General features: G+C 42.6%; 1 protein-coding gene across 4 annotated transcripts in view; it reads left to right on the top strand.

Moving 5' to 3' along the window:
• Nucleotides 1–27,479, top strand: part of PRKAG2 (protein kinase AMP-activated non-catalytic subunit gamma 2) — a 210,851-nt gene that overhangs the window by 95,187 nt on the left and 88,185 nt on the right. Inside the window, exon 1 of one of the 4 annotated variants that reach the window (XM_083866376.1) lies at nt 8,172–8,868. The exons of the other annotated variants lie outside the window; for them this stretch is intronic. Coding sequence (XP_083722502.1) covers nt 8,763–8,868 — 106 coding nt within the window. The 5' untranslated portion in view covers nt 8,172–8,762. Of the gene's footprint in view, nt 1–8,171; nt 8,869–27,479 lie in introns of those variants that run through there. 4 annotated transcript variants of the gene reach the window in all.

Raw genomic sequence — 27,479 nt, 5'->3', positions numbered from 1 at the left:
AAAGGAATATGTGGCTTAAAGCAGTAATTTCTGTTTGTGTCTGTTAGCACAGAGGTTTTAATTTTTTAATTCTTTTTTTTTTTGCTCCAGTGACGTGCTTGCAAATAAGCTGAGCATCAGATTTGCCAGGCTTTATTGCCAGCTGCCAGGTGATGATGGAGTGGGTTTTTCCACAAATATGTAATAATAACAAAAGTGTTCAGTCTAGAACATGGGTAGGTTTTTACGGGCTGTTTTAGGCAACCTTGGCTCTGAGAGCCAGAATTGCACCAAGTGGGAAAAAGCTCCTAGGCCTATGTTAGAAATGTGCCCCTGAGAACAGAGACACCTGAGTGAGGGACTGAGGATGCAGGAGGCTTTTGGGGCAGACCAAGAAATTCAAGAGTCTGCTGGATATATCCAGAGCTCTGTGACCATAACACTGAGTTTCTGCTTTGTTTCTTGATGTGGAATTTAAGGATTAGTGACATGAGAACTACTGGGTAGAGTGCTTCCTACTTTAAGCACTGAAGCCACTGAATGAACCTTAACAAGATCTTATGGCTCTCTACAACAAATTCTGGTCATCTGTGTTATTATTTTAGATCATTTTCAAATTACATGACAAGGTACAAAGAGTATTGTGTTTGACCCAACGTATTGCCAAGCTAAGTCACCACTAAAAGAGATTCCATGATTCCAGAAGTCTCTCAGTTTGAGGCTCAATGTGTTTTGAGGAAGTGAACAGGGAAAGATGCTGCTGCAAATTAGGTGCCAACTGGGATGTGCTTGAGCACTGGTCCTCTGATTCATAAGGGGATCCTAAAACATAAATGACCAAGCATTGTGTGAGGAGTGACAGTGGTGCTGCCCCTTTCCCACTCTGTCTCTGGCTTTCAAGCAGATCCCCAAGGACACAGCTGACAGCCTTTTCAGTCTCTTCTTTTATCATTAGCGCTTGTGAAAAGTTTCAGACTATTTTTTCTCCTGCCAGGTATTTGTGTGCAGACTGGCAGGGTTGGCTTTTCCAGGAATTTTCTCTTGCTGCCTTGTAGCTCCCAGGTTTCCAGCCCTTCTGTCATCTCGAGGCATAAAGACTCAAAGCTTTCTCTAGTTCATGTCTGCATTGGTCCCAGCCAACCCACTGAGATTTTTCACACAGTCCTAAAAATAACAGTTCTGAACTTTACAGTGCTTGGTGTTTTCACTGGTACAATGAATGAACAGGGAACTTTTCACCACCCAGGCTGTTCCACACTATCCTTTGAATCATAGGATTGTGACTCCCACAGTCACAGCAGCTTTTTAGCTGGATCCTGTGGATCCTTTTTTCCAAGTCATCTGTCTGCCAGTTGCAAGTAGAATCATCAATAAATCAGAAATACTTGGGTGGTTTCTAGATCATTGTCGAGACTAAAACCATCCAGTTTTCCCTTGGACATGTCCAATGTCTCTTTCCATGTCCTTTCTATACCTTTGAATATTGTTAAGGTGTCTCTGTACCACCTCAAAAAGCTCACAGTGCTTTCATATCTCTTTAAAAAGTCAGTAAAGTTTCTTCTGTTATCAAAATTTCTTGGTGTAATCTGGGTGCCAAAAATGTAAAACAAACCTCATTAAAACAAACAACAACAAAACCTGGAAAAAGAAACCAGGAAGATTTTCTCTTCCAGACCTCACGTGTGTGATAATGTATATTTTCTCCTCTATATTCCCATCTCTTCTGGCATATTTGGAAAACTAATACTAGTAAACTGCCTCTCTCTATCCATATATATACATATATACAAGATAGTGGTGGTATCTTGGGAAGTTAACAGAGCTGGTTTGCCAGTTGCTCAGTTATGATGACATTAAAGCATGCAAAGCACTGGGCTTTATTCCTTTGCTTATAACTAATGATGCTTCTGAATCATTAATTTCTTGGAAAAGTAACGGTAGAAAATGAAGACAGATCTTGAGGGGGTTTTGTGGATTTGTTTTCTGTGGGTTTTTTGTTTCGGTTTGGTTTTTGTTTTGTTTTGTTTGTTTGTCTGGGGCTTTTTGTTTTGTTTTTTTTGGGGGGGGATTTTTTGGTGGTTTTTTTTTTGGCAGGGGGGCTGGTTTTGGGAGGTTTTTGTGGGTTTGTTGTTGTTTAGTTAGATTTTGTTTGGTTTGATATGGTTTGGTTTGGTTTGGTGGGGTTTTTTGTGCAGATTTGGGCCTTTTTTTAATCCCTTGTATTGTTTTTTTTAAAGACCTGGAGGTCTACTGTGTTTTGCTAAGGATGGTTTGAACAAACAGATGAAGGGATTTGCTGCTATTCAAAAACACTGTGCAGGGGGGTGGATTTCAGTGCAGTGCCTGTCTACACACAGAAGAATTCTCCTTTTCTATTGTGTTCCCCTTCCTTCCCACTTGTGTTAAGAATGCAGCATTGGGTGATCTTGTAGGAATTTTCCCTCTTGGCATCACTGCTGTGTTTAGTTCATCAGGATGGAGTCCTGTGCCATGTCCTTGGCCACTGATGTATCCAGACTGGCAGTGACTGTGTGATTAGTTGAAGACCTTCCCATGGATACCCTGGCTAGTCCTTGGGATTTTGTGAGCTTTGAGCTTGAGTTCAATGAGCAATTCAGCTCACTGCTACAAGACCCTGTTTCACTGCCAAAATAACATTTATGTCAACACCTGTAGGTGACCTCAGCGTAGGTTTCAGGTTCTTCTGCACCATCACAGCATGAAAGAGCAGGAGAGGCACAAAAATGCTCCTTTGCCCTTGAGACTCGTAGGGAATGTTTAATTCCTCTGGAAGTTGCTGCTCCCTTGAAGCTGAACTATGAGGTCCATTTTTAATCAGTGAAGAATGGGAGAGTCATCAGTGAAACTGCTGGAGCCAGGAGTGGGAAAGGCTTCTCAAGAATTCTCTAAGCATTTAGCTTTTCAAGGTGTGGTTCAATTTTCTCTTCAGTCAGCATTTCTGTGTTGTCTCACAGGTCTAATAGGATGTTGCTGGCCAATATCTCTGATATTATGTATGTAATACATATATATATAGCATATAAGTCTTTATTTCACCTACTGGCACAGCAATGGGTCATTTTGGGGTGACTTTGGGGTTTTTGTAGGGTTGACATGCAAGGACAGCTGACAACTGGTGCCAACTGTTGCTAATTCAGTGGGTTTTTCTCTTCTCTTCTCTCCAAATAAATCTCCCAAAACAGACTCAATGCAGGCCTGTATTTCTGTAGAGTTATGATGCTCTGATTTTTTAGTCTCTTAAACCCAGTACTCTCATGGGAATTCAGTATTTAGGTAGTTGTATGAATTTTCCCTTTCAGGCCATCCCTAACATCTCACTTTCTTTGAGCAAGCTGTGTCTTAATTCATTTGCTGACATTCCCTTTGTGATCCATTCAGTGCTGGTTTTAAGACTTTAATTTAAACTGAAGGGGGTATTTTGTTCAGCCCTACAATGCCCATTTTAACTTTAACATCATTTAATCTGTTCCGATTTTGCATGAAAAGTGATAAAGCAGTAAAGAAAGGAGGACAAGAAGAGAACAAAAAGGAGATTTGTGATGTTCCAATGAATCCTACCTCCTTCTCAAGGTTTTGTGGATCAATATATTTGAAAGACTTGATAGAAGCAAGAAGAAAGAGAAGCAAGAAGAGATGAGAAAAGCCCAAGTGGAAAATGCTTTTAAGGAACTTATTATCTCTGCTGTTTTGTTGGGGTGGTTTTTTTTTGTAAAAGTTACTGTTGAGATGTTTTTCTTTAGCAGAGAACTGACTAAATTTTAGAAGTGGTGTTGTCACCAGACATCTTGTACTTCCTGGACTGAATACTGTTTTGGTGTTTTGAGCACAGGCAGATTGTGATGCATTTAAAAACAGCTCAGTTTTTCACAATAAGATCTGAAATTGCTGAAGAAGTGAGTGCTGGAAACATATGCACCAAGTTTATTAGAGGGATGCAGGGAAATGATAAAATTATCATTTGGATGGGATCATAGTCATTATTCTCAGCTTATTGCTCTTCTGGGATAGATGCTCTGGGTCTGAAATAGTGCTTTTCTTCCTAGAAATCACCAGTATGCCAACACTACCATCACTGTTACTCCTGTTCCTGCTGGTTTGTGTTACAAGCTCTGGAAAGGTAGGATAGGAAAACATCACAGAGACGCCAGGATGTAATTTATAAGTAATTTACCAAGAGTTCTGGGGAATATAGTGTGCACCTTAGGGGACTGCCAGAAAGAAGTGAAATTAAACATTTAGATTTTTCTGACAGATTTTTCAGAGATTGAAATCTTTCTTAATGTATAGTGAAAGCTGCACAAAGTAGTATTAAAAAAGGGAGATGAAAACTCATTAGAGGGAACCACTTGGTTATGATTATGGGAAGTAATTGAGCCCAGCTTGGAGTCATAAACTTGCAATTCTTTTATGGGGTGTGAGCTGGGCTTGGACCAGATGGAGAAAGTGGTAGTTTTTGTTTCTCTTTGAAAACATGGGCTATATGTTCTGTTCCACCAGCCTGCAAATGGTGTTCAGGCTAAACAGACTTTCTGTTATTGTGCATTGCATCACCTGGACTGGAGTGTTGTTTTTTTTTTTAGAATAAAGATCTCTTTTGCATATTTATTTGCATGTTATTTTGAAATATTTTCCACATTTTCTCTTTATATGAAATATGGTTACAGTTAAGATCAGTCTGGTGTTGTAAGACATGTAAGCCTGTGCCAGCACCACCAACAGCATTAGAAAATGTTCAATTTTGCCAACATCATTATGTAGAGTTTAAAAAAGGAAAATTAGAAAAAAAAATCCAGTTTAGGGAAAACTTTTAGGACAACATGGCAGAGAAACATGATCCATGTAGAAATGCAAGCATGATTCATGCTTTACCTTTCTGAGCATGGATCTGAACTTTATTTCTTTTAGCAATGACAAAAACAGAGGGCATTTTGAGCAAGGAAATTCTCAGCAATAGGAAAGGGAAATACTCAGCAGCCAGTTCAAACAGTAATTGTCACTAAGGGGATACATATTCCTCTTAGCCTTCCTGTTTTGAGCTAAATAAGCTCTTAAATTTCTAGGAGAAAAACATTGTTTTTTCCATTTTCACATCAAAATAAATTAGATAGCACTAACTGGTCCCCACTGCCTGCCCTGTGTTCTGCTGCTGCATTTTTATGTCAGGTTCAAACTCCTGTTAAAAAGGCAACTGAGGAAATAGTTTGAAATATCAGGTTTTAAAGTATTTTCCCCATGGTACAGAATTTACACCTCTGTGAGATGGATGAATCAGTTTGTGTTTCAAAGCTCTGATGTCTGGTGGCTGCACTTGTTTGGTGCAATGGCATCTTCCATATTTTCTGTCTGGTGACCAAATCTGAACAGTCACCCTCCATTCTACCTCATAGAACAAATCTTCACGTCACATCCAGAGAAAAAAAGATTTTTGTTATGTTTGTGCCTGAGGGGTCATGGTAAATCACTGGAGGCAGGTCCTTTTATCCTGAGAGATGGAGAACTGAAAAGCAAAGAGTGTCAAAAAGAGGGAGCCCAGCCAGGGCTGGGAGGTTTTTGGGCTGAGGTCTGGGGAGCTTTGCAGATTTTGTGGGGCTCAGGAAGTGTTTCACACACATACACCAGTGTTTGTTTGCTCCTTCCCCAAAAATCATTTTATTAAGCTGCCTTTTGCTTGGTATCTCTCAGAGTGAGTTCGTGTATGATTTTTGGAGGGACACAGTGTTATCCTTATGCAGCTGAAAAACCATAATATGGGATAAGTAATTTGGGAGACTTTAATGTAGCTTGACAAGAGTCCATTTCATGGTTGTTCGGAAGGGATGGAAGGGATTTGTGTTTTCAATCTCCAGAACATAGATGGCCCCAAAGGAACACTTTGAAGCACAGCTTTTTATTATTAGTTTTACAAGATCCTTGCACTGGAATCATTAAGAAGATGTAGTACCTGGTGTAAATGTGCAAGTATCTACTAGACCATTAGCTTTGGGAGACAGACTGATTATACTCAAAACACTTGGTGCTTTTTTAATAAATTACTGTGAAAGTCAGTTGTTAAACAGTGTTGTTTCATTTTCTAGTAGCTCTGTGTAGAAACATTAGAGTCTTGCTGCTTCCCTTAATAAGGGGAAATGAGCCCTCCTGGTGCAATGGTCCTGCTTGAAAAGGTCATCAGCAACTATTTATCCTTGGTTTCTATCATAAAGGGGGCTGTTTCCATGCTGAAGCAATACCAATTCTTATCTCATTAAAAAGGGATTTAATTTTTTTGCTTTCTGATAACATTAAGTCATTCTTAGCAATCCTTTGGCCACTGAAAAATGAGGAATGCTATTCTGAAATAGAGGGAGCTTGAGGTTCAGACTGCAATGGGGGGGCAGGCAACACTGCTTGTGTTTTTGGCCAAGTAAAGATTGGAAAGGGAACTAAATAACTGTTGTCAAATGTGCCAGGGGGGACTCTGTTCTCCTACATGGTAAAAGAAGAATTACTAGGCTTAGTCTGCAGCAAGGAGAATCCAGGTTTGGATTTGGGGAGCTGGTTTTCAAATGGGAAGTACTTGTGGAAGCAGGTTGAGAATCAGTATTTGAAATGTGCTTGTGGGGAGAGCCAGAGCTTGTCCCCAGCAGCTGCTGTCAGTGGTGGTACCACGATCATGGCAGAGTGAAGGGAGGGGACAGTGCAGATGAAAATGCAGAGGTAAATGTGGCCACACAAAGCCAGATGGGGTGTGCAGAGCTTAAGACTTTTTTTACAGCTACATTAAACCAAATATTTAAGTCACACAGACACCTTCCCCTGTTAATTCCTCAATTCATTGCTCCATTTGCTTCTCCTCTGCACTGTGGGTGAACAGTGAGCCTCAAAGGGGGGCTGGAGAAGGGGCTTTGCAAACACACTGTGCTGACAGGAGATTTTATGCCAAGGATTGTTATTTGGTTAAAAGCAGCGGGATGTTCACTTGCAGAGCTGAAACAGGGCCACAGAGATCAAGGTAAAAGAAAGTGGGAGGACTAATCAAAAGGGGAAAGCCTGAGAGCAGCTTCCCGTTAATTATCATCGTGCCTCACTTGGATATCAGTTCGGAGCCTTGTGTGGAAGGTAATTAAGTGCCTTGGTAATAATTTGATTGGTTTGGTTGCTAGGTGAAAGAACAATGGTGTCCTCTGTACTGTCTTCTTCCACATTCTCCACAGGGTAGACTTGGGGGAGTCTCTGGTAGCTGAAGATGACAGAGGAACCTGCTGCCACCTCTGCACATATTCTTGGGGTCCCTGAAGGCCCAAGACATTCTTGCATAAGTGCATTTTTTTGAAAAACCAGAGCTTGCAAGGAATCTGTCTTGATAAAGGCTTTTTCTGCAGTATTCAAGGCAGGGTTTAGTTTTTCTTCCTAATGATATTAAGTCCCAGAAGCAATCATGGGCACAAGGAAAAAGTCATGTTTCTTTGTAGAGGAAAAAGCTGAAATAACCTTCAGTTCCTCATAGGAATAAAGAAGATAAGTCTCTCATTACTCATAAAGGGTTTGATTTTTGAAAGAGCTGAGCCTCACATTATCATGATGTCCAGAGGAAAGGCTGATGCTCTGTAACTTCAAAAAAAGCTTTTGATTTAACAGAGCATTTACTATAATCTTAGGAAGGTTGGCTATGGTGGTTTGACCATGCCTTGGTCACACTTGAACCCCTTTCCAGCTGTTAAAGATCCAGCTCATGATGATCAACCCTTTCCTAAAAAAAATAGCTCTAAATGTACAGACTCAGAGCTGAACATCATCCTACAGCCTGACTGACTGGGATGAACAAGAGCCTCGTGCATGCTCATCTCATTGGAAAGACCATGAGGTGGATTTAGCTGTGTTACAAACAGCTGTCCCAGTGCCTTTTGCTTTGCAGAAAGTGAATTTGAACAGAGCAATCTGTACTGAGCACAGGGATATGTGCAGCACAGGGAGGGCATGTCACAGAGAAGCTCCAGCCCATCACTCCAGCTATGATTTTCAGAAAGTATCAGCCTTCTTTTCATGAATTGGCAGGAGCTCAAGCCCATGAATCCATCAGTCATTAGCTGTGGAGGGCTGGGCATTCCTGAGCTCATGGACAGTCAGCTGGGCTCTCCTGTCACTCCCAAGACCCAGCACACGTGAATCAAAATAGTTGGGTGATGTCACGTCATGGTGCCAGTGCGCCTGGGGCACTGCTGCCAGGAATTGTCTGTCCAGGGGTGGTTTCCTTTTACAGCCTGTTGAGAGAGTCATCCTGCCAAGCTGCACATGACAGTCCCCTTCAAGAGGGCTGGTGGCTCCTTCGCGCAGTCAGTATTTTTTAAACAAGGGAGCTTATCAGGCAGCTCCTGACCTTTTCCACATGAGCTGATCCACTGGGAAATGTTGTTTTGGTCTCCAGGGCTTCTGACAGCTGATGTATAAGAGCTGTGTGGCTGCAAGCTGGGCAGACTTTGAACTTCTCCCTGTATCCACAGAGACTTGCAGGGCAGTTACTGTATGCCGGAATTAAGGCTGGAAGCGCCTGGCGAACAAGGGTCGGCAGCCTGCTGCAGGACAGCTCTCCACAGAGACCACAGCCACGCACCTCAGAGCTGAGCTGCTGGCCAGCTGGACTTCTTTTGTAGCCACGCTGTCTTTTTTCTGGAGATTTATTTTCTCACACCTGGGCTTTTGATGTAAGCAACACCTCGCCTCGACCCTCGCGCTGCTCTTTTTTCTCCAACCCCGGGCATGAGCAACAGCTGCCGCCACGCGAGTGCATGTTGCAGCTCATGAAGCGTTTTGGCAGCTTCAGAGGGAGCAAAAAGAGAAAGGAGCGATGCAAAATCCTGGAAAGGCGCCACTCCGACCCCCAGGGCCTGTCTGGTAAGAACCCTCTGCATCCAGAAAGGAGAGACGCTGCTCTTTGGGAAAGGGTGATAGTGAATAATTGAGCAACAGTGTCGTGCTCCCCAGTTTCACCCACTGAATCGTGCATTTGTTGCATGGAGGTTATTTTGGTGTTGGTTTGCACCAGAGGTGACAATCTGAGCTGACACCTGTAGCACACATGACCTTTAGGAGAAGAGTGGTGGTATGGGAAGATTTACAGTAAATCCTATAGAATTCACAAGGGGCTGTTGCCTGATGTCACTTTAATTGAACAATAATAACTAAGTTCTAAGTTAGGCCTAATAATACCTATTGAAGCATGAATTTTAAGTAGAGGAAAAATTCTTATCAGTCTCGTAAGTAATGCATTTTAAAACAATCTTTCTGATACTGCAGTTATCGGTATAATTGTGTTTGAGTTGCAATTAGGGACAGTTCTCTCTTAATCAAAAGCTTTTCCTGGTCATTGAGTATTAGCTCCAGTACAGGTGCTCAGCTGTGTGTGTCAGAGTATCTGTGGGTCACATAGGGATCAGGAGAAAAGGGATTTTTCAACAGGATCTGGCTGTTTTCTTAATAATGGAGAAATACCAATTTTAATGCATTTCCTATATGGACTGATGGTAGCTGGGTCCCTGAAGGCCATGAGTGTTACTGAACAATTCTGTTCTGTGACTAAGAGGGTTAAAACTGATGTTACACTGAATCAGCTGAGAAGGCTCAGTTTAGAGAGGCTGACATGTACAAAGGGTAGGCAAGGCTCTTTTACTCTCTATTAATCAGGAGTCACTGTGTCAAATCCTACAGAATGATGGAACTAGGAGTAGTGTTGGACCAGATGAACAATGTGGAGACCGACATGTACGTTTAGTGGTGGGGAATTGCAGCTTTTGGATGGGTGGTTGCCCAGGGGGCTTGGTTTTGTATTTAATGCTTTCCAATTTATTTAGTGATTGGTTGTGTAATTTTAAGTTATAATCCTTGCAAACACTTATCCTTTTGTTCTGTTGTGTACAGTTAAGTGATTTTAAATCTACAACTGTTAACTCTGTCTTGTTCTGCATTTCTCTGAACCCACCTGAGGGTTTCTGTGGGAGTGGTAACAAGGTCAAGGCGATGTGAATGAGAAATGACCCATGTCTTTGCAGTTTCACAGTGTAAGCAACATAATCACACAATCACAGGGTTTATGCAACAAGAAGGGGAATATTTATCTTAAAGACATAAAATTCCTTCACAAATTTCTAATTAAACATCCTAACTTCTTGTGTAGAATAGATAGAAACAAACGTGCAATTTGTTGATTGAATGTTGAATGGTGCTTTGGACCACTAATTCACTGTCTTATTGTGGTTTAATCAACAGAGGGGAATAGCTATTATCTGCAAAAGGAGTCACTGCTGGAAGCACTAAACATAGTGTTGCATGTCTGCTTCCTCTGAGTCTAACTCTAAACCCTGTCCTCAACTCCCTCCATGGAGAAGATGATTTGTTCTGCACCAAAAAACCTGACTATATGAACTGTACTGTTTGTGACAGAGTTATATAAAAGAAATTGGAAGTATAATGCCAGCAGTGCCAATATACTTGCTCCTTCTTTTCCTCATTCCAGTTACTGCAGCTTTGTAGCCCACTCCAGTGATGCACAGCAAGCACCAGGCAGAGTTTTCTGCACAGTTTTTACTCTACAGATTTTGTAGATGTCATTCTTGTAAGAGTGTGACCAGGTCAGCTCCTTGCACTTCCATCATCAACAGAAAACTACCAAGTCACAAGGGTGGGAAAAATCAAACGAGATGTGTCCGAGTTTCTGCCTTTCTTGGATGTCCTGCTGTGGGGATTGCCTCTGCCATCCCAACAGTCTGGGCTGCTTTCAGGGAACAGGTTAACACACTCACAAATACATTCCCCTCATGGCCCCCATCGCAATGCCCTTAATTAACTGCAGGGAAGTGCAAAAAAAGAGCTTTGCATTATTTGCTACATTTAATCTGTATCTTGTAGCTCTTAGGCCTCAATAAACACTTTCTGAGCAGCTTTTGAGAGAACTGCTGGCTCTCAGCAGGTTTTATGATCAGTATTAGTGTGTGCAGGAGGGCTGGTAGCAGCCAGGCTTGGTGGCTCCTCAGGGTTGATCACACACCAGCACATCCCATTTGGTTGTCATCTACCATCAGGGGTGAGAAATGAATGAGAGCAGCCTCCCTGTTACTAAATGAGCTTGGATTGTATTCAGAAAAGGACCAGAAAAGGAAACAAGAGGGAAATATCCTCTGATATTTACCCAAAAGGGGTAATCTTACACCTGGACTGGTTGAATTTGGAATTTTTGATTTTTCTTGGCCACTTCTCTAAGTGTTTTAAAGAAGAATCCTCCAGTCCTTGTAAATAGGATCAGGCCAGTGCAGGTTCTTGGCTTCCCAGGGCTAGATGCCATCAGGCCACTGCAAGTAAAATTATCAAGTACTACCATTCCTCTGTGTATCAGTCGAGCTAAACCCCTTCCGTCCTCTGCAGTGGTGCAGAGGTCACATCCTGGTGGAGAAATAAAGAGTGGCATTGCCAAGGATGGTCATCTCTGTAATTCCCTAGGTTTGGAGCTTTACAGTCCTTTTATTCCAAGTGCACAGCAAGGGGAGACCTGAATGCAAACAGAAGCAGAGAGCACACAGAGAGGGAAAGGAGATAAACATGGAAGAGCACCAGAGCTGTCCACCAAACAGCAGGGAAGCTGGTTTATGCAATAGGATTTTGGCAGGGCTGAGAACAGGGATTACCCAAAATTTCTCCAGCCTTTAGATCACCGCTGCATAGTTTCCTCCTTCCTCTTGCAGCTGCTGTGCAGGGTTCTGGCAGTTTCTCCTCCTGGCAGCAGCCCGATGTGTTGTAAATGGATAGGCTCTGTGGCATTTCTGAAGGGGAAAATTTTTTGACCCCAGAGAGGCTGTTTGCTCTGCCCTTTAAAGAGCACCATGTATTCCACAAAGGACTGAGTGACATATGCAAAAGGAGTAGCGTTTAAAGTGGTTTTTCCTTACCCAAGTCATGAGTGTCCAGTGATGGAACTGCTCTCCAGCACGTGTCTGCTCTAAGGCTGCACCAGGGCTGCCTCGTGCCAGGCATTTAGCCTCAAAACACTCGTTTTGGAGTCTTTTAGCTGCATGGAAATGCCCAGGAGCTTCTCCTTGCCCATGCTGGTCCTCTTGGGGTTTGTTACTTTAATTAGGTGGCTTTTAATCATCAGGTGCCAAAGCTGAGCCTCAAGAAGCCACGTCCAGGTGGCTCCAAACAAACCTGCGTGCTGCCCCTCAGCCCTGTCCTGTCCTACCTCAACAGCACCCTTGAGGATAATTTCCCTGTCAGTTGTTGTAATTAGGTGCATATTAGGACAAAACTAGGAGTCTCAGGGTGTCTCAGACCCCAAGAAACACAAGTGCAAAGATGCTTCAGCCCCACATGAATCAGGCAGTCCCAGAGTCACTCCGTGACTTGCTCAGTGCATGTTTTATCTCATGTCTCTGTTGCCACCATGGAATGGAGGGCTGCTGAGGCTCCAGAGTGCATCTGAGAGGTGCTGTCCTTAAATACTCAACCTAAAGGGAAATGTCTTCCCCTCTCAGTCAAAAACTCAAGGGGCTTCTTCTGTCTCTTGTCCTGGTCCTTCCCAGACCCCCAGGGCTGGGAGTAAGTGTGGATGATGTGTCGAGCAGAAAAATTATGTTCTTCCTTCCCAATAATGGGGATGTGGTGATTGCATCCATGATTACCTTGTGCAGGTAACGTGCCATGGGATGTGACCAGCTCACACTGCTGTCCATGGGCAGGGACTTACACCAAACCAAAGAGTTGGTGCTTCACAGCCTCTCCAAGTGCAAATGAAAACCCAGGGGATAATTCAGCCTGGCTCTCATTACTCTTCATTGGCATAAGCCTGAGAACAGGGCCAGAAAACATGGGAGAAGTGCAGGGTGAAAACATGAAGCACAGAAAACATGATGGAGAAGCAATTGCAAAAAGGAAACAGGGCTTTATATCCTTCTCTTCCAGCCTGGAGAGCTGCAGCTCACCCAGCTCTTCACCCTAAAGTGGGTGGTGCTGCTTGTGGAAGGATCAGAGATATTTATTATTCTCATTCTGGTGGGATGTTTTTGTTATGAGGCAGTGGGGGAGAAATCATAGTGAAAAAATTCTGGAGAAATAAACGAGAGTGAATAAATTGCTGCATGTTCTAGCGCTGCCATAAATTAACTGAAAGAGCAAAATCCTGTTGCTCCAGTAAAGCAGCTTAAAACCACCATCATCAGAGAGTGGGCATGAGAAACTGAGACAGCTTTGGTTTGTTAATGATTTTCTCTGCTGGTTTTCATGCTCTGTTGAGCTGACAGTGATTTTAGAAGATGTGCAGCCCTGGCTGATCAGTACTGATTAATCTTGTACTACAGAGAGCACCAAGACCTGGAAGCTGTGAAATTTCCATAGTTGGTTGTTGGGAAGGAGAAAAGCAACGACAAGCCTGATTAAATGTTTGAGACTTTTTGATTTGCCATTTTTTACTTCCTTATAGTCACTGTTCTGGTGCTTTTTGGCACATCCTGGCTTTGTGCACAGCTTTGAGGCATTCTGAATGGGGGAAAAAAGACTCTGGCCATGAAGCAGTAGAGACAACAAGGTGTTTTCAAGCAGGCACCTGTAAATTCAGACGGTAATAAACCCCATAAGATCTCCACTGACTTGGTGGAAAGTGAAATGGAGGTGGATTGAGCAGAGTGCAGCATCCTGCCTCTGCAGCCCTTTGCAGGCTTAAAGAAGATGTAGACTCTGCCCTCATGATGAGTTGTCCAAGAATGCAAATTCTCTGAGTAATTTATTTTCAAAGAAGTTATTTTTGCCTGGAGGGCAGGTTAGACATGTAAAAATACAGTGTGTTCTCGAGGCACAGATTTCCAGATCAGTGCTGCAAATGAATCTGCCCACTGACTCTTCTTCCCAGTCCTGCTCCAGGCAGCTCTGTGTGTCTCATCACAAAATTTAGTCAAAAATATCTGTATTACTATAAATGACTGAATTACTCAGCACTGACGTGCTGTTGTCAACAATGTGGTGAGAACAGCAGGGCCAAGCCTCCCTTTTGATGGGCTGCTTTACAAACTGTGCAGGTTTTTGGTCAGGGAGATCTCCTGTCTGGGAGGAGTCCATGTGGTTCTGGTCCTTGTTGCTACTTGTGGGTGCAAGTGTTTGTCCACCAGACACAGCAGTGGCAAAAATGCTTCATTTTTAACTGTCTGAAGGACACTTTCCTGTAATGCTGCAACTATTCAAATAGTGTCATTTGAAAAGTGGGATCAATGTTATTCCTGAGAGAAAGAAATTAAAAGCAAATCTTGGCATTGAATCTGAGCAAAGGTGTGAAATGCAAGTATGGGGAGGAGTTCATTGAAGTGGAAAAGGGCAAATTGAGATACAAGGAAGCTGGATACTGACTGTGAGTGCAGATCCTGCCTTCTTCTGACAGCAAATACTATTTATGTATTTATCAATATTTCCTTTTTTCATCCTCCACTTCTGTTATCTTCAGGTAACAAGTAATTTCTGATATGTATTTAAGGCCAGAACACTCTCTCTGTTACTTCTGATATAAATAAATATCTGATTCATTTTAGAGGCTGAAATAAAATAATGCAGATAAGAGTTTCATATGTGGCACCTCAGTTTAATGAACACAGCCTGGAGTGCCTTCATGATGAATGCTGGAGGGTCACAGCCTACATACTAAAAATCTCTGGAATTACTAATTTCCATGCATCCTCTCTCATCCTTATTACACCAGTTGGGAGTAGCATAGGGATAATTTCCCCCCCCTGCTTTTCCTGCACTTTCCAAGGGTTCTCACTTTAAAAGAATATCTGCATGAGAAGCTGTTATCCTAGACGGGCTTTCTACTTATTTGAATATGCTAAGCTAGACCACAATTTATTTATACTCCCATGCAACTATATTACAAATCCTGTTGTCAGACTTTAAAAGCAAATTTCAAGGCTAGGTCTGTTTTTACAGCCTAAAATTGCACTTGACATTAGCATTTAGGTAGGTGGGTACTTTTGTTTAATTAGAAATCAATGTTTTGGACTATTGACTCCTTGCTCAAAGTTTCAGTGAATTGCCCAAGACTGCAATTTCAAAGATGTTGTTGAGGCAGTTTTGTTTGTCAGGTTTAGTGGATCAGCAAATCCCAGGAATTACCAAGATTCAGCTGTTTTCTACTTTCACCTCTATACATGTCCAACCTAAAAGCAGTTCAAGGACTTAAAAGTGCTCGTAATGCTGAGATGGAACGTTTTGAAATTGTTTGAGCCATTTGATTGTCATTGCAGAGTCACAACTGACACGTGAAGGCTCCGCTCTCAGGAGATGAAGGGCTGCTCTGTGAGATATCGTGGTGCAGCTGGCAGGCTTGGCTCAGGGGCCTCAATTCTCCCTGCTGGAAAGGTCACACAGCCTGCCTTGGTTTAAGGACAGACCCCTGTGCTTGTACTGGAGTGTCCCCATTCTGTCCTTTTTCCACTCCTCCTTTGATAAAGTTGGGGCAGTTTAGCTGGAGGAGGAGTGATGGGATTAGCTGACATTAATTAATAACATCCTGTTGTTTCTTCAGAGTTTTTTTTCCAGGCATTGGAAAACAGCTGCTTCCCAGTGCTCTGTTCCCTGTGGGACAACAAGGACCCTTTTGACACACTCAGAGCCACAGTCACCGGATTGTTTAACAGATCCTGCCCATCTGGCCCTGTGGTTTTATTTCAGTCAGAGCAAGAATGATGATAGTGAACCCAGGATCCCTGTGACAATCCTCCCTTTCCTGGAGGGTGATGTTCCTGAAGAGGAACAGATGATTTGTGACATTTTCACTGCTTGTGTGGAGTATAATTAGGGATAATAAGCAAGAACAGGGCAATAAATCAATTTCAGAAATGCAGATGAGGCAGAAATGAAATGGCAAGTGAAACTGAGACATGAAGGAGATGGAAAGCTTGCAATGGAAGGGTTCTTGCTGCAGGAGTGACCACAAAAGTTGGGTGGGTGTTCAGAGGTGAGGGCTGCACCAGTCTTCTTGAGAGGAGGACTGAGCTGAAAGGATGAGAAGCTGGAATAACATTGGCATTTCCCAAGAGAATCAACTGTATTACTGAATTTAGGGATAGTTGATATCCAGGGATCAGTTCATCAGGGCCCTGTGTGGTAAGGTGAGCCTGCAGCAGGACATGCTGGGTCCTGACTCCCAGTGAGTCAGTCACCCCAGGACTTGGGGTTGTGGTGGTTATAAACTGGAAAATGATCCAGAAATGTGCTGTCACTATCAGCAAGTGAACCACATACTGGGTAGAATGTAAGGAATGGAACAATCCAGTCTAGGGAGTTGTTATCACCCTCCCCCTTGGCCTGCTGGGCTGCACCTGCAACAAGGTGCCAAATTTCTGGTTCTCCCCCAACAGAAGGACAGGAGGAGGCTGGGAAACTGAAGAGGGTTTTCCTGGAGGGCTGTCAAAATGTTTTGTGACCTACAGCAGATGTTTTGGGATCTGTGAGGAGAGGCTGAGGAAACTGGCAGGGTTGTTTTTGTCCAGCAAAGAAGACTGAGGTTTTAAATGCAGAAGACTGCATTTTAATAGCAGCTTGAAACTACCTGAAGGGCAGTTTCAAAGGTGATAGAGCCAAACTCTTCTTAGTAGTCACAGATGGTAAAAGAGGGAGGACAAGGCAAGAATTTGTGCCTGAGGAGGATCAGGCTCAGCAAAAACTCCCTCAGGAGGTTGGTGTGGTGCTGGCACAGGTAACGTAGAGAGGCTTTGGCCTCCATTCTAAGAGATTTTCAAGACTTTTCTATCAAAACGATGGTTGACCTGGTCTTGGTTGATACCAGACCTGTTTTGAGTGGGACATAGGAGAAGGGGCCTCCAGACATCCTTTCCAACCAACATTTCTGTGATGCTCAGTTGTTCAGTTGCAAGGAAAGCCAAAGTTGCAAATATTGTGGCTGGACATATTTTCCCATCCAATTCTCAACGCAGGCACAAAATTGTTTTAGTTTTCATGAACATTCAAGAGCAGAGGGACTTCTTGGTGGATGTATTTGTGCAGCTGATTTGGAGAAGGGGACCACTGCAAAGCTGAAGACCAACCCCAGCACATTTACTGGGCCAACAGAGGCAGCAAGATTCGTGTGTTTTGTACAACAGGTACCCTGGCTGCCTTCTGGCTGTTTCAGATGCATTAAGCATCACCCTGAGAGTCCTGGGCAGTTTTTAATGCCCCCTAAGCTGAGCAGTGTCTCCCAGCTGCTGCCCCACTTCAGGGAGTGTTCTTTTCCCAGCTCCAGGATTTGCAGTGGGACTCAGTTTGTATCTGTATCTGTCACTATAGCAACTCCTCACTTAACCAGTCCCTGCACTAAAAATAGATCACCTTGATCTCAAGGAAAGAAAACCAAAGGAAATCAAAAGGGGCAGTGGCAACAAGAGCTGTAGAGTCAGGTATTGACTGAAGTCTGGAGCATTTGAAACCTCTTAGGAATAATCTGTCACATAAAACAAATATTTCAGGGGAATCTATTAATCCAGAAGCCCCTCTGTGTATGGGTTGGAAGCTTTAGCAAAGGACATGCCTTTTTATCAGAGGGATGTGTTTGCAGCTGTCAGGCAGCACATGGGATGTGAAACCCTGTGGGATGTTGTTTAGCTGGTTAAGACATGTAAGGGATCTTATCTTCCCTATAAGCAGACCTGCAGCTCTGTCACTGGAGCTGATAGCCTCCTGAGCTCTTGTATATAAGTCATCAAAATCCCTGCTCATTTATGAAATTGTTGCTGATGTCTGCAGGAGTCTGTGAGGGACCCAAACCTGAAAAAAGCCAAATGCTGTTGGTGAAGTTGCTGCTATCTCATGTTGCAGTTAAGGGGAGCTGAGTGTTTTGGCACCTGATAGGGACAGGGCCCACTGTGAGGGACGTGTAAATGGTACTTGATCCTATTTTCCCTCCAAACCCAGCTAGTGCTTACATCTTATCCTCATGAAGATAGGGCTGTAGGTGTGAAGGCAAAAGAGCAGTAAGATTAAAAGTTTGTTAAAGAACTACAGAATTAACTGAAAATGCCTTTGATGGGAAAATAACAGAATTTGCATAAAGACAGCTCATGTATCACAGGCAGCAGATATGATGCTCAGGAAAGGGTTAATTTAGCTTATAGAGACGACTGGAATTAGCATCAGGTATTCAGAATTATCAGTCAGCAAGAGTTTGCTCTTGATAAAGGGCTGGATAATTTTAATGACCTTTTAGGGCTGACAGTTTGCAGACACAGCTGATATTAAAATGTGTAGGTTTTTAACTGCCCCTGCCCTGTATATACTGATTCTTCTTTTATTTAGTATTATAAACTGTGTCTTTTACATTTAGTTATCTTTCAAGAACCAAGATGAGCAGCTTTCAATGCTGACATGCACCTGTGCAACACGGGAAGGTGAGAAGTGGCACCACTCCCCAATTCCCTCCATCCTTTTCAAGGATATTATTGCAAAATATAGAATTAGTTCTTAGTACATTTTTTGACCTCACTTGAGATCCAATGCTTTTACACTATCTGGAGATCAGATGCATATTCCTCACCTTTCTGTTCACCAGATGATCTTTTTAATCAGCTTTGGAGCTGTGAAGAAACTGCACTGCAAAGTTAGTAGATATCCTAAGTGTATTCCCAAACAGCAGGCATGGAGGTGTGAAAATAGAAATGTAAGGTTTGTAAACAGAAGAAAATCTTTCATTGAAAAGGTCCTGTGATGCTAAACCCACCCCAGGCATGACTCCAGCCCTCTGTCACTGCATTTTGGGGTGCAAAATCTTTATCAATGTTTCAATAAATGTCTCTTAACACAGAGATGTTAATGAGGAGGACAGCAAATGAACTGTACATATCATTCAGAGACTTGTACAGGAGTAGTCACAAGTCTTCTGGAGATGCTGGTTGCCATCACTCAGTGATGACAGTGCTGTATTTGCCAAAAGGCAGAACGTCCCCCAAATTGCAGGAGTTAGTGCCAATAAATGCCCTTTCTATTGCTTTTATTCCCAGCTCCAGCGTGGCAGCCAATTTGGCAGAGTTACAAAATTTGCAGTAGAAAAGAGCAGGGTACCCAGTACCAGTATTCTCTTCACATGATCTTTTCATGACAGTAAACTGGGTTTTTCCCTCATTTAGCTGGAAAGACTATTAGAAGTGCTCCTTCTGCCTCTAAAGAAGCTGCAGCTTTTACTGAAATGCAGTAAAACTCCCCTTCATACCCTAGAGCAGGTGACAACTTTCTCCTGCTGTCAGATTTGGGTTTATTTTCTTCCCTATTTTCTTCCCCTATCCTGTAATAGGATACCAGAGTTTTCCTTTCTGTCAGCCAGGTCCTTGTTTAAAACTTCATGGAGATCCTTCCGGGCAGCAGTAATAGGAAAACTGGAGACTCTGTGAAGTCTGTTTGAACTTTAAGGGTTGTAAACAAGGGTCTTATTGTAAATCATTACAATTTTTTCTCAAAATAAACACCAGTCTGATACAGAGCATAAAGCAAAGCAGCAACATGCCCATACAAGAAATCCCAGCAGCATAAACTAAGCTTGAGATGCAGAAAACTAATACAGAAAAACTGTAAAATACTCAAGACTGACAAAACTAATCCTAACTGAGGAGACTTGTAGAGAAATTATGATGTTATGGGTTTGAAGTGCCAGCTGAAATGAAAGCCTGGAAGAGAATGAATGAGCAGGACTTTAATATTTAATTACAAAACTCTCTGGGAGATCAAGAGATGCTGCTTCTCTGTTGGGTGGAGCTGGTGAGTGGTCAGGACCTGGAATGATACACCTGGTGCTGGCTCTCAGCCAAAAATGAGATCTGTGAGGCTCATACATTAAGGGGAAAGTCAGCCTAAACTAGAAAAGAATTAGGCTGAAGAAATCATACTAGTAGAAATTTTTCCCACCATGTGGGGATAGGGAATAGCCTCAGTCTCACTGCAGCTGGGTTTGTGTCCCTGCAAGCTGGGTTTGTGTCCCATAGACTTGAGTGTGCCTCTGCTGCAGTCCTGCTGTGCAAAATGACTCCACAGAAGCCAACTTTAAATTAGCTGATTGCCAGTTTAAAGGAGAGCAGCACTTCCCAAGTGCCCTGTAATGGAGTTTGTCATTCACCTTGCTTCCCAGGCAGCCCCCAGCTGTGCTGACACGGCGTTATCCGGGTGCTGTGTTTAAAGGTGACTTGGATCCATCTTCTCTGCATTGCAGGCAGGACAATTCCAGCTTGCTTTTTCCTCCCCAGCTTCTTTCCTAACAGGAGACAGGAATCCACCAGGTCTGATCCTCTCACTGCTGTTGCAACACCTTGTAACCATGAACAGGTCACGTAAGCTTGGACTTGACTCTTCACATTTCTGAAAACAGCAGCCTGGGCCCCTCATCCTGGGTTCTAAAATAAACACAAAAAGGAGGATTTGACCTCAAAAGGCATTAAATACTCTGCAACAGTTGGGGCTTCTGAAAATCAGATTAAATGCCTGATGTCTTTTTACCCCTTTTCTTTTTTTAAGACCTTTCCACAGATCCATGACTAATTGGACCAGCACATGTCAACACATTTAGGTGGCTGGAAGGTCTTGGCTAATAACACGAGCAACTCCTTGTCATTGTGTTATTTATTCACTTGTAGATCATGGAGTAACTCTAAAAGATGGGCACCATTAGTATTTCACAAATGGTAAAGTTTAGGCTGTAGAAAATAAGATCTGTAGAAAACAAGACCTGAACTCCCTATAATGTAGAAAATTAACATAACAATGTTTTATCATAACCATCGTGTGGATGGCACCAGGATAAAGGCATATCCTGCTTGAGTGTAAGGTTACATTGCTATTTTTACTGCTTTGAAACTCACTTTCAGTTAAAGCACAAGAACAAGTGTACCAGGTCAGGCCAATTATCCATCCAGTTCAGTCTCTTCTGTGCCAGTTGCCATGACACAGGTAGGGTAAGAACAGGACAGGAACACAAGAGACACGTTTCCCCTTGTGCTCTCCCAGCTCCAGCACTTTGTGGCTCACATCCTAAGCTAAAGCTGATGTTTGGTAGGCTTTAAATAGTTTCTTTCCAGGATCTTGTCCAATTTTGTATCAAAACCAAACCTCTAGCAACTACAACAGCACCTGTTCTGCTGTTTAAGAATGTGATATATCAGAAGTATTTATTTGTATTTGCTTTGAGCCATCTGCTAATTTTTTCTGATGCTCCTTCCCTGTTTACCATCTCCATCCTATGCCCGATTTTCCAGGCTTCTGTTACATTCTTTGCTTGCAGTCATATTTTCCTAAACTGAAGAGTGACCCTAGACCTTCAATCAATCTTATCAGCTTTTTCTGCATCTTCTCTGGCTTTACTGAATCCTCTTTGAGCTTGCTCAGTAGAAAGCCAAGGTCATCTATTGCAATGTCCAGCTGCATCTCACTCTGCACCTCTGTATCACGAAGCTGCCTTTGTGCAGCCTCTAAGTGACCAGCTAGACAAGAAAAGGCCACCACTGATGCCACCCTTGGGCCTGACTCGTAGAGCTTGACATAAAATAAGGTTATTTTTGTTCTGTCCACTCTGGTATGCAACCCTTGGCCACCCAAGGCACTGCTTAACTGAAAAGAAGCAAGCTTGGCCTTTGTGGTGTATTTTTCTCCCACAGTGAATGTGTACATTCCTACAAGGAGTGGGTGCATCTGCAAGGTGGGACATGTAAGGGGAAAAGCATTTCTTGGCTCTGTGGTAGGATTAAGAAAGTAGTTTTGTAAGACCTGTAATAAGGGTAGTCAAAAATAGTTCCCTGTCTGGCAGATGAGAAAATGATAAACCCAAAAATGTTATTATGTGATTTATCTATCTGGAAGATTTACATCAATAGCCAGAAAGCTTTTTGCAAAGAATAGGCAGATCAGACTGCCTTGAAGACAAATTCAACTCTGCACACAACTGTGCCTATAGTAAAATAATTCTCTGAAAAGTGGAGTTGTATATTTATTATTTCCTTGGCTTGTGTCTGACTATCTAATCAGTCTTTGTACATGTCAGCAGCACATCCATAATAAGAAAGTGCTGTGTGGATTGTGTGAACTGGAATTAGAAATGTGATAATCAGCCAAACCGTTGGAGGCAATGTAAAGGCTGCCTGGTATTTGCATTCCTCTAGCTGAGGAGAAAAACCTTATACGTGCAAATGAGTTGTTGGTTTTGGGTTTTTTTTTTTTTTTTTTTTTTCCTTCCTGATATGTTATAACCAAATTTCTCCTGAAGCAGCACTTCCCTGACAGTGGGCCAGCTCACACTGGAGTGCCTCCATGCCTGGTTAGACTTGTTCCAGCCTGGTGGTGACAGCTTTGCTATTACTCATGTGAGAGGTGATATGGCAGATAGAGGCACAGAGATGTATACATTCATGGAAAACATTGTTGATGTATAGGTGGGCCCTTGGTTTCATCATAAGGACACCACAATTAGGATCAGAAGATCTATTTTCCTGTCTGTACAATTCTGATAATGTTAATCCATCACATCAAGATGTTATGAAAGTAACTAAGAATTACAGAAGAAGCCTCACTCTGTGATCCTCATAGTGTTTCAGTATCCTAAATTGTTATTGATCCTGATGTGAGCAATCTGCCAGTTACTTGGTTATTCTTCAGCCTCAGGATTTTCTGTCCATATCCTCCTTGGCTCCTTTCTTCCCATATTTAGATTCACATCACTGTTACAGGGCTGAGACTGTAAGCACAAGTCTGATGTTGCAGAAGGAAGGTGTGAAGTGCTGAGCAGGTAAAAGCAAGGTTAGAAGTGATGAGTAGGACAAATTCAGCAAAATTTGATCCTAAATTTAATAGCAGCTCTGTATGACCACCACACCTTTCCTGGCTGCAGGAGGGGAAAATTCTGGGTGAGCCATTGGTATGTTGCTGTTCAGTCCTTGTGTTCAGCCCTGCCCATACCCAGTGTCCCTGCTTGTCATGGTAAGAAAATGAGTCAGAAATAGGTGAGACTTGAAATGAAGAGCTTTTTCATTTTAAATGTTTTTGTGACAAGACCTGTCCTGACACACACCCCAGGGCAGACGCTGCATATCAAATTATTCTTTAATGTATATACTTCTAAACCATTCCTGGAAAGTATTTATCCATATTTATAAAATGCAGAATTTGACATTGTTCCATACATAAAGAACATTCTCCTCCCAAAAGCTGCTAATCAGCTAAATGGAAATGCGAGAGTTTTTTGCATGTTTTAATGGTCTGGATAACTAAAAGATAGATGAGGTGTCACCTCACCCTGCATCAGGGCAGACTTTTGTCCCTTGTTGGGTTACACAACCCATCACAATCACCCTCCTGCCATGAAGAGCTGGATATTTAAATTCTCAAGGGTAAACCTGAGAGGGGGAGACAGAACAAACTCCCCTTTTGCAGTTCTAAGGGCGTAATGGAACAGGTCTGTATCCATTTTTTGGTTTCTGAAGTTCAGGCTCATTATCCCAGCCTGAACCTACTCCCTGCTGACATTGATGCTGTCTTTAGTGGCAGGTGCCAGAGCTCATCCTGGCTCCACTGGAATCTGGAAGAACAGGAAACATGAAGGGAACGTTAAGCCTGCAGTGTAGGAGACCATCTGAAGAGCTCATAGCTAAAACACTGTGCACTGATGATTGGAAACAGGAACTCACAGGAGTTCTTGGATTTATTCCACTGTCTAATGGCAAAGGAACATTTCAGGACAGAGGAAGCTGATTACATTCTTCGCAATAATATTCTTCTTCAAAGAGGCTGACATGTCTTTCTGGCTAAACAGAAATATGAGCTGACAAATGTAGTTATGGACTTGAAAAGCAGCAAATCTCAGCTCTGTGTTGCTTACTCAGGCATTGGGAAGGATGTGAGAACAAAATAGCTGAGTTGTATTCAAATGCAGTATTTTGCAGAGAAGTGATACAATGATGCAGATCGATTCCCCCCCTGCTCTCAGTCTCCTACAGCTCTTTTCAGCCTTGAGAAAAAACCTGACAAAAGAAATCTGACCCATTCAATTCTAAAGCCCCTTAGGTGAGGTCGTTCAGGAAAATGTGTTGTCATAAGAAGAGAGGTTAATGTAGCAGATGAAAATCAGAGTTGTGTTCACTGCACTGGTAGCTTGAGTTTCACCCCAGCTGACTCCTATTCATATGCAGGAGTTCTAACTTCGATGGAGGGATGCTCTAAAGCTGAGCTGCTTTGCTCAGGGGGGACTGTGTTGCTGACACTCAAACTGGAGCAGGGAAGGTGCAGCTGAACTGCAGAGGGGCTGCTGTCCCTGCTGACACTGCTCAAGTCAGTAGGTCTGTTGTTTTTTTTTTTTTTCTCTCATTCACAGGGAAGAAATCAAATATAGTAAAACCTGGCTAACAGTGGCAGAGCTCCTACAGGAGAGGGCAAGGAGCACAAACAGGGTAAGAGGGGATGTAACAGGGTGTGAGGGACTGTGGCAGGATGGTGTCAATAACTGGAGAATTTGACAAAGACTAATTGTTTATACGTGCAACATTTTAGTGTTACTCACCCAAAACATATTTTGCCTAAATATTTCTTTTCAGAAGTCTTATTTTAGCAGTTCCAAAGAGTCTTTATGATCTATTTGCTCTCTGCCATAATGTGTCATGGTTGGGGATATTAATAGCAGTTTCAGTCTTCATTCCCTGTTTTTTACAGAGTATGATAAACCTCAGCCACAGAAAGATGAAGGAATTCTGTCAGGAGGGATTCAGAAGCCAGAACTGAACTTTTGATTTTTTTTGTATTTCAAATTCACTTCTCTGCTCACACAAAGGGGACCTTTCCTGCTGGCTGGCTCATCTAGTTTGTGTGTAACAGATGCTTCTATTTAAATTAGCATTTCTGAACTCCCATTTTTCTTGGGTTTTTTGTATCATAGCACTCATTCACTCCTGCTTGTTGCTTGAGAAGACTTTGGAGAGTAGACCAGACAAACTACATCTCCTCCTTGAGGTTACAAAGCAGGTAACTCAGGGCCTGGTTTGCTCAGGATGCCTTCAGTGGTATCACTGCCTGTTTTCCATCCTCATATCCAAAGACAGTGTTTTGTGCTCAGTTATCTCATCCAGGTATCTTATCCTCAGGCCTACCATCACTATGTGTTTCCCATGGGCAGGTGCATTTACAGAGATCTTTGTTAATTTTTCCAACAGAAATAGTTTTATGGAGGGTAGAAGCACAAACACTGACTTCCTGCTGAACAGTAATTTAGTTATTAGGGAGTAAGAGCAAGCAGAGGAACTCAGGCAGAATGAGATTTTTGTGGATACTGTGTTCCTTTAAAAGTGAGATTATATTTTGATGTTTGGGAAAACCAAACGGACACATGGAATAATCCCTAATTTTACAGTTATGACAGATATTGCTGAGCACACAGAGAGGAAACCAACATATTTTAATGCACTTTGTTGGCTCTCTTGGAGGAAGTCTGAAGGCCTGTGTGAGTGTGTCTGCCTCTGACATGCTGTGATGACATACAGCCACCTTGCAGGTGTATGAGTAGGCTTTAATTTAGTTAAATCAGGGAACCCTCTGGCAGGGAACTCTCTGCATAAATACCCTGAGGTGTTGGCAGGCCTGGTGAATGCATGGTTGCATTTTCACATCTCTTGGTTGTGGTGTAGACACGCTCTTTATTGCAGTCAGTATGTTGTTTGCCCAGATTTTTTTGTATTGTGAAGTTTAAAAAGATGCTCAAGAAAATATTCTGCTGAGTTTCAGATGACTGGGATTGCCATTTCAGATTGGGATGTTGGTGCTTGTGCTGCTTAGAAAAGAGAGAGGGTAAATGAAAGGTTTAGATTTTGTTGATCAGAGCTTGCTGAGTGATTTTGGATCAATCAGATAAAAATTTTCCCATTCAGGTTCTTGCATCTCATTTCTTAAAACCCTGTGGCAAAATGCTAGAACAGTCATCAGTAGTACAGTGGAATCTCTGAATCCAGGGAGTGCCCTTTGCCTTAGTTAAGGCACTTGGGCAATTATTTAAATAATTTCTATGGATTTGGGTGTCAGTGCAAGTTGACAGTTCTTGCCTTAAGCTCTCTGTTTACCCACCTGGTGAAAAACGTGGAAGAGTGAGCTCCTCATTGTGAGGCTGCATTTCACAAGAGTGCTGAATGTGGAGGGAGAGCCTCATTTGGCAACAATTTCACTATATTCACCATCATCACCGATCTTCCCTAATTTAATTTAGCTGAACTATCAGCATCTGATGCACATTAATATGGGATGGAGATTTGAAGAGTCATTGATCTGAGGCAAATAGGAAATGGTGGTTGATGCATTGTAAGGCTTTTGGAAAATGAGCTGGTATTTGCTGTCCCTTTGCTGCATCCCCAGTGAGCTTTGACTCATCCTGCAGTCCTGGGAACGAGTCTGCAATTGCTGTGTCCTCAGCTGTGGACATTTCTGTAGGGAGAGGCAGCTGTGCTGGAGCTCATGGATTTTATTTTACCAGTGCAGTCAGTGAGGGAAAAGCAGGACACATAGCCAAGAGTCTGAAAGTCAAAGGCATGTTGATGTTTCTGGAAAGGAGGAGTTGGTAGCACAAGTAGTAATGCCATGTGTCACCAAACAGCAAAAAAAACCAAAAACAAAACAGGAACAGGTTTTCTTCCCCAGAAAACAAGTTTCTGAGAGATTTCTGAAAAGGAGGTGGAAGTGTCAAACTCCCAGAACTGGAAAGAAAGGAGAAGAAACTGTGAAAGCTGTTTGGCTTTTTGCTTTCTAACTCCCTGTGTTTCATTCTAATGATTTAATGGGCTGTTGAAGGTACGTGGGTGAGTTCTTGGAATCTAATCCACCTATAAAAATCTCAGCTGGTCCTGTCAGTGCTCATTAGCTGACATAGACCTTCCTTCACTTCAGCCTTTCATCTCATGATAGAAGAGGTTTGCAGGTGGGGCCTCTGGGGAGGTTTCCTGTCCTGCCTTCTCGGGCACATGCTGAGCGTGACTCTTCCAAAAGCAGACTCAGTGTGAATCAAGCTCATGTGATGCTTGAACCTGAAATACATGAGCTACAGATCACAAACTTCTACTCCCCTGTGATTTTGTTTTATATATAAAATATATGTGACTAGGCTTTCCTGGTGTCATATGGTCTCAACCCAAATATTATGCCACATTAGGCACAGAATTTTAGTTGTGTGTAGGGAATTGTAACACACAAGAATCTAAAGCAGCGTGGCTGTGCACAAGTCATTGGTGACAGAACATTTAATGACACAGCCCATTGTGCTTTTCAGTGAGTTATTTTGTGTCCATATGGCTTTTAATGCTGTAAGTAAATGTAGGTTTTCATGGCATTAAAAAAATCACAGCAGAATTTCTGAGCTTAGCTTTTCCACACTGTAAAAGCTTCCTTATGTGAGTAACTCACGGAGGGACTATTCATAGCAATAACTGCTTCTCCCAGCCCTAAGGATTTCTATTTTATTTTGCAAAACCTTGCCATACAGA

Source organism: Zosterops lateralis, assembly GCF_965231275.1.
Source record: "Zosterops lateralis genome assembly, chromosome: 1".
Taxonomy (NCBI): Eukaryota; Metazoa; Chordata; class Aves; order Passeriformes; family Zosteropidae; genus Zosterops; species Zosterops lateralis.
The sequence above is the reverse complement of the archived record's forward strand: the minus strand, read 5'-3'. Positions and strand labels throughout refer to the sequence as shown.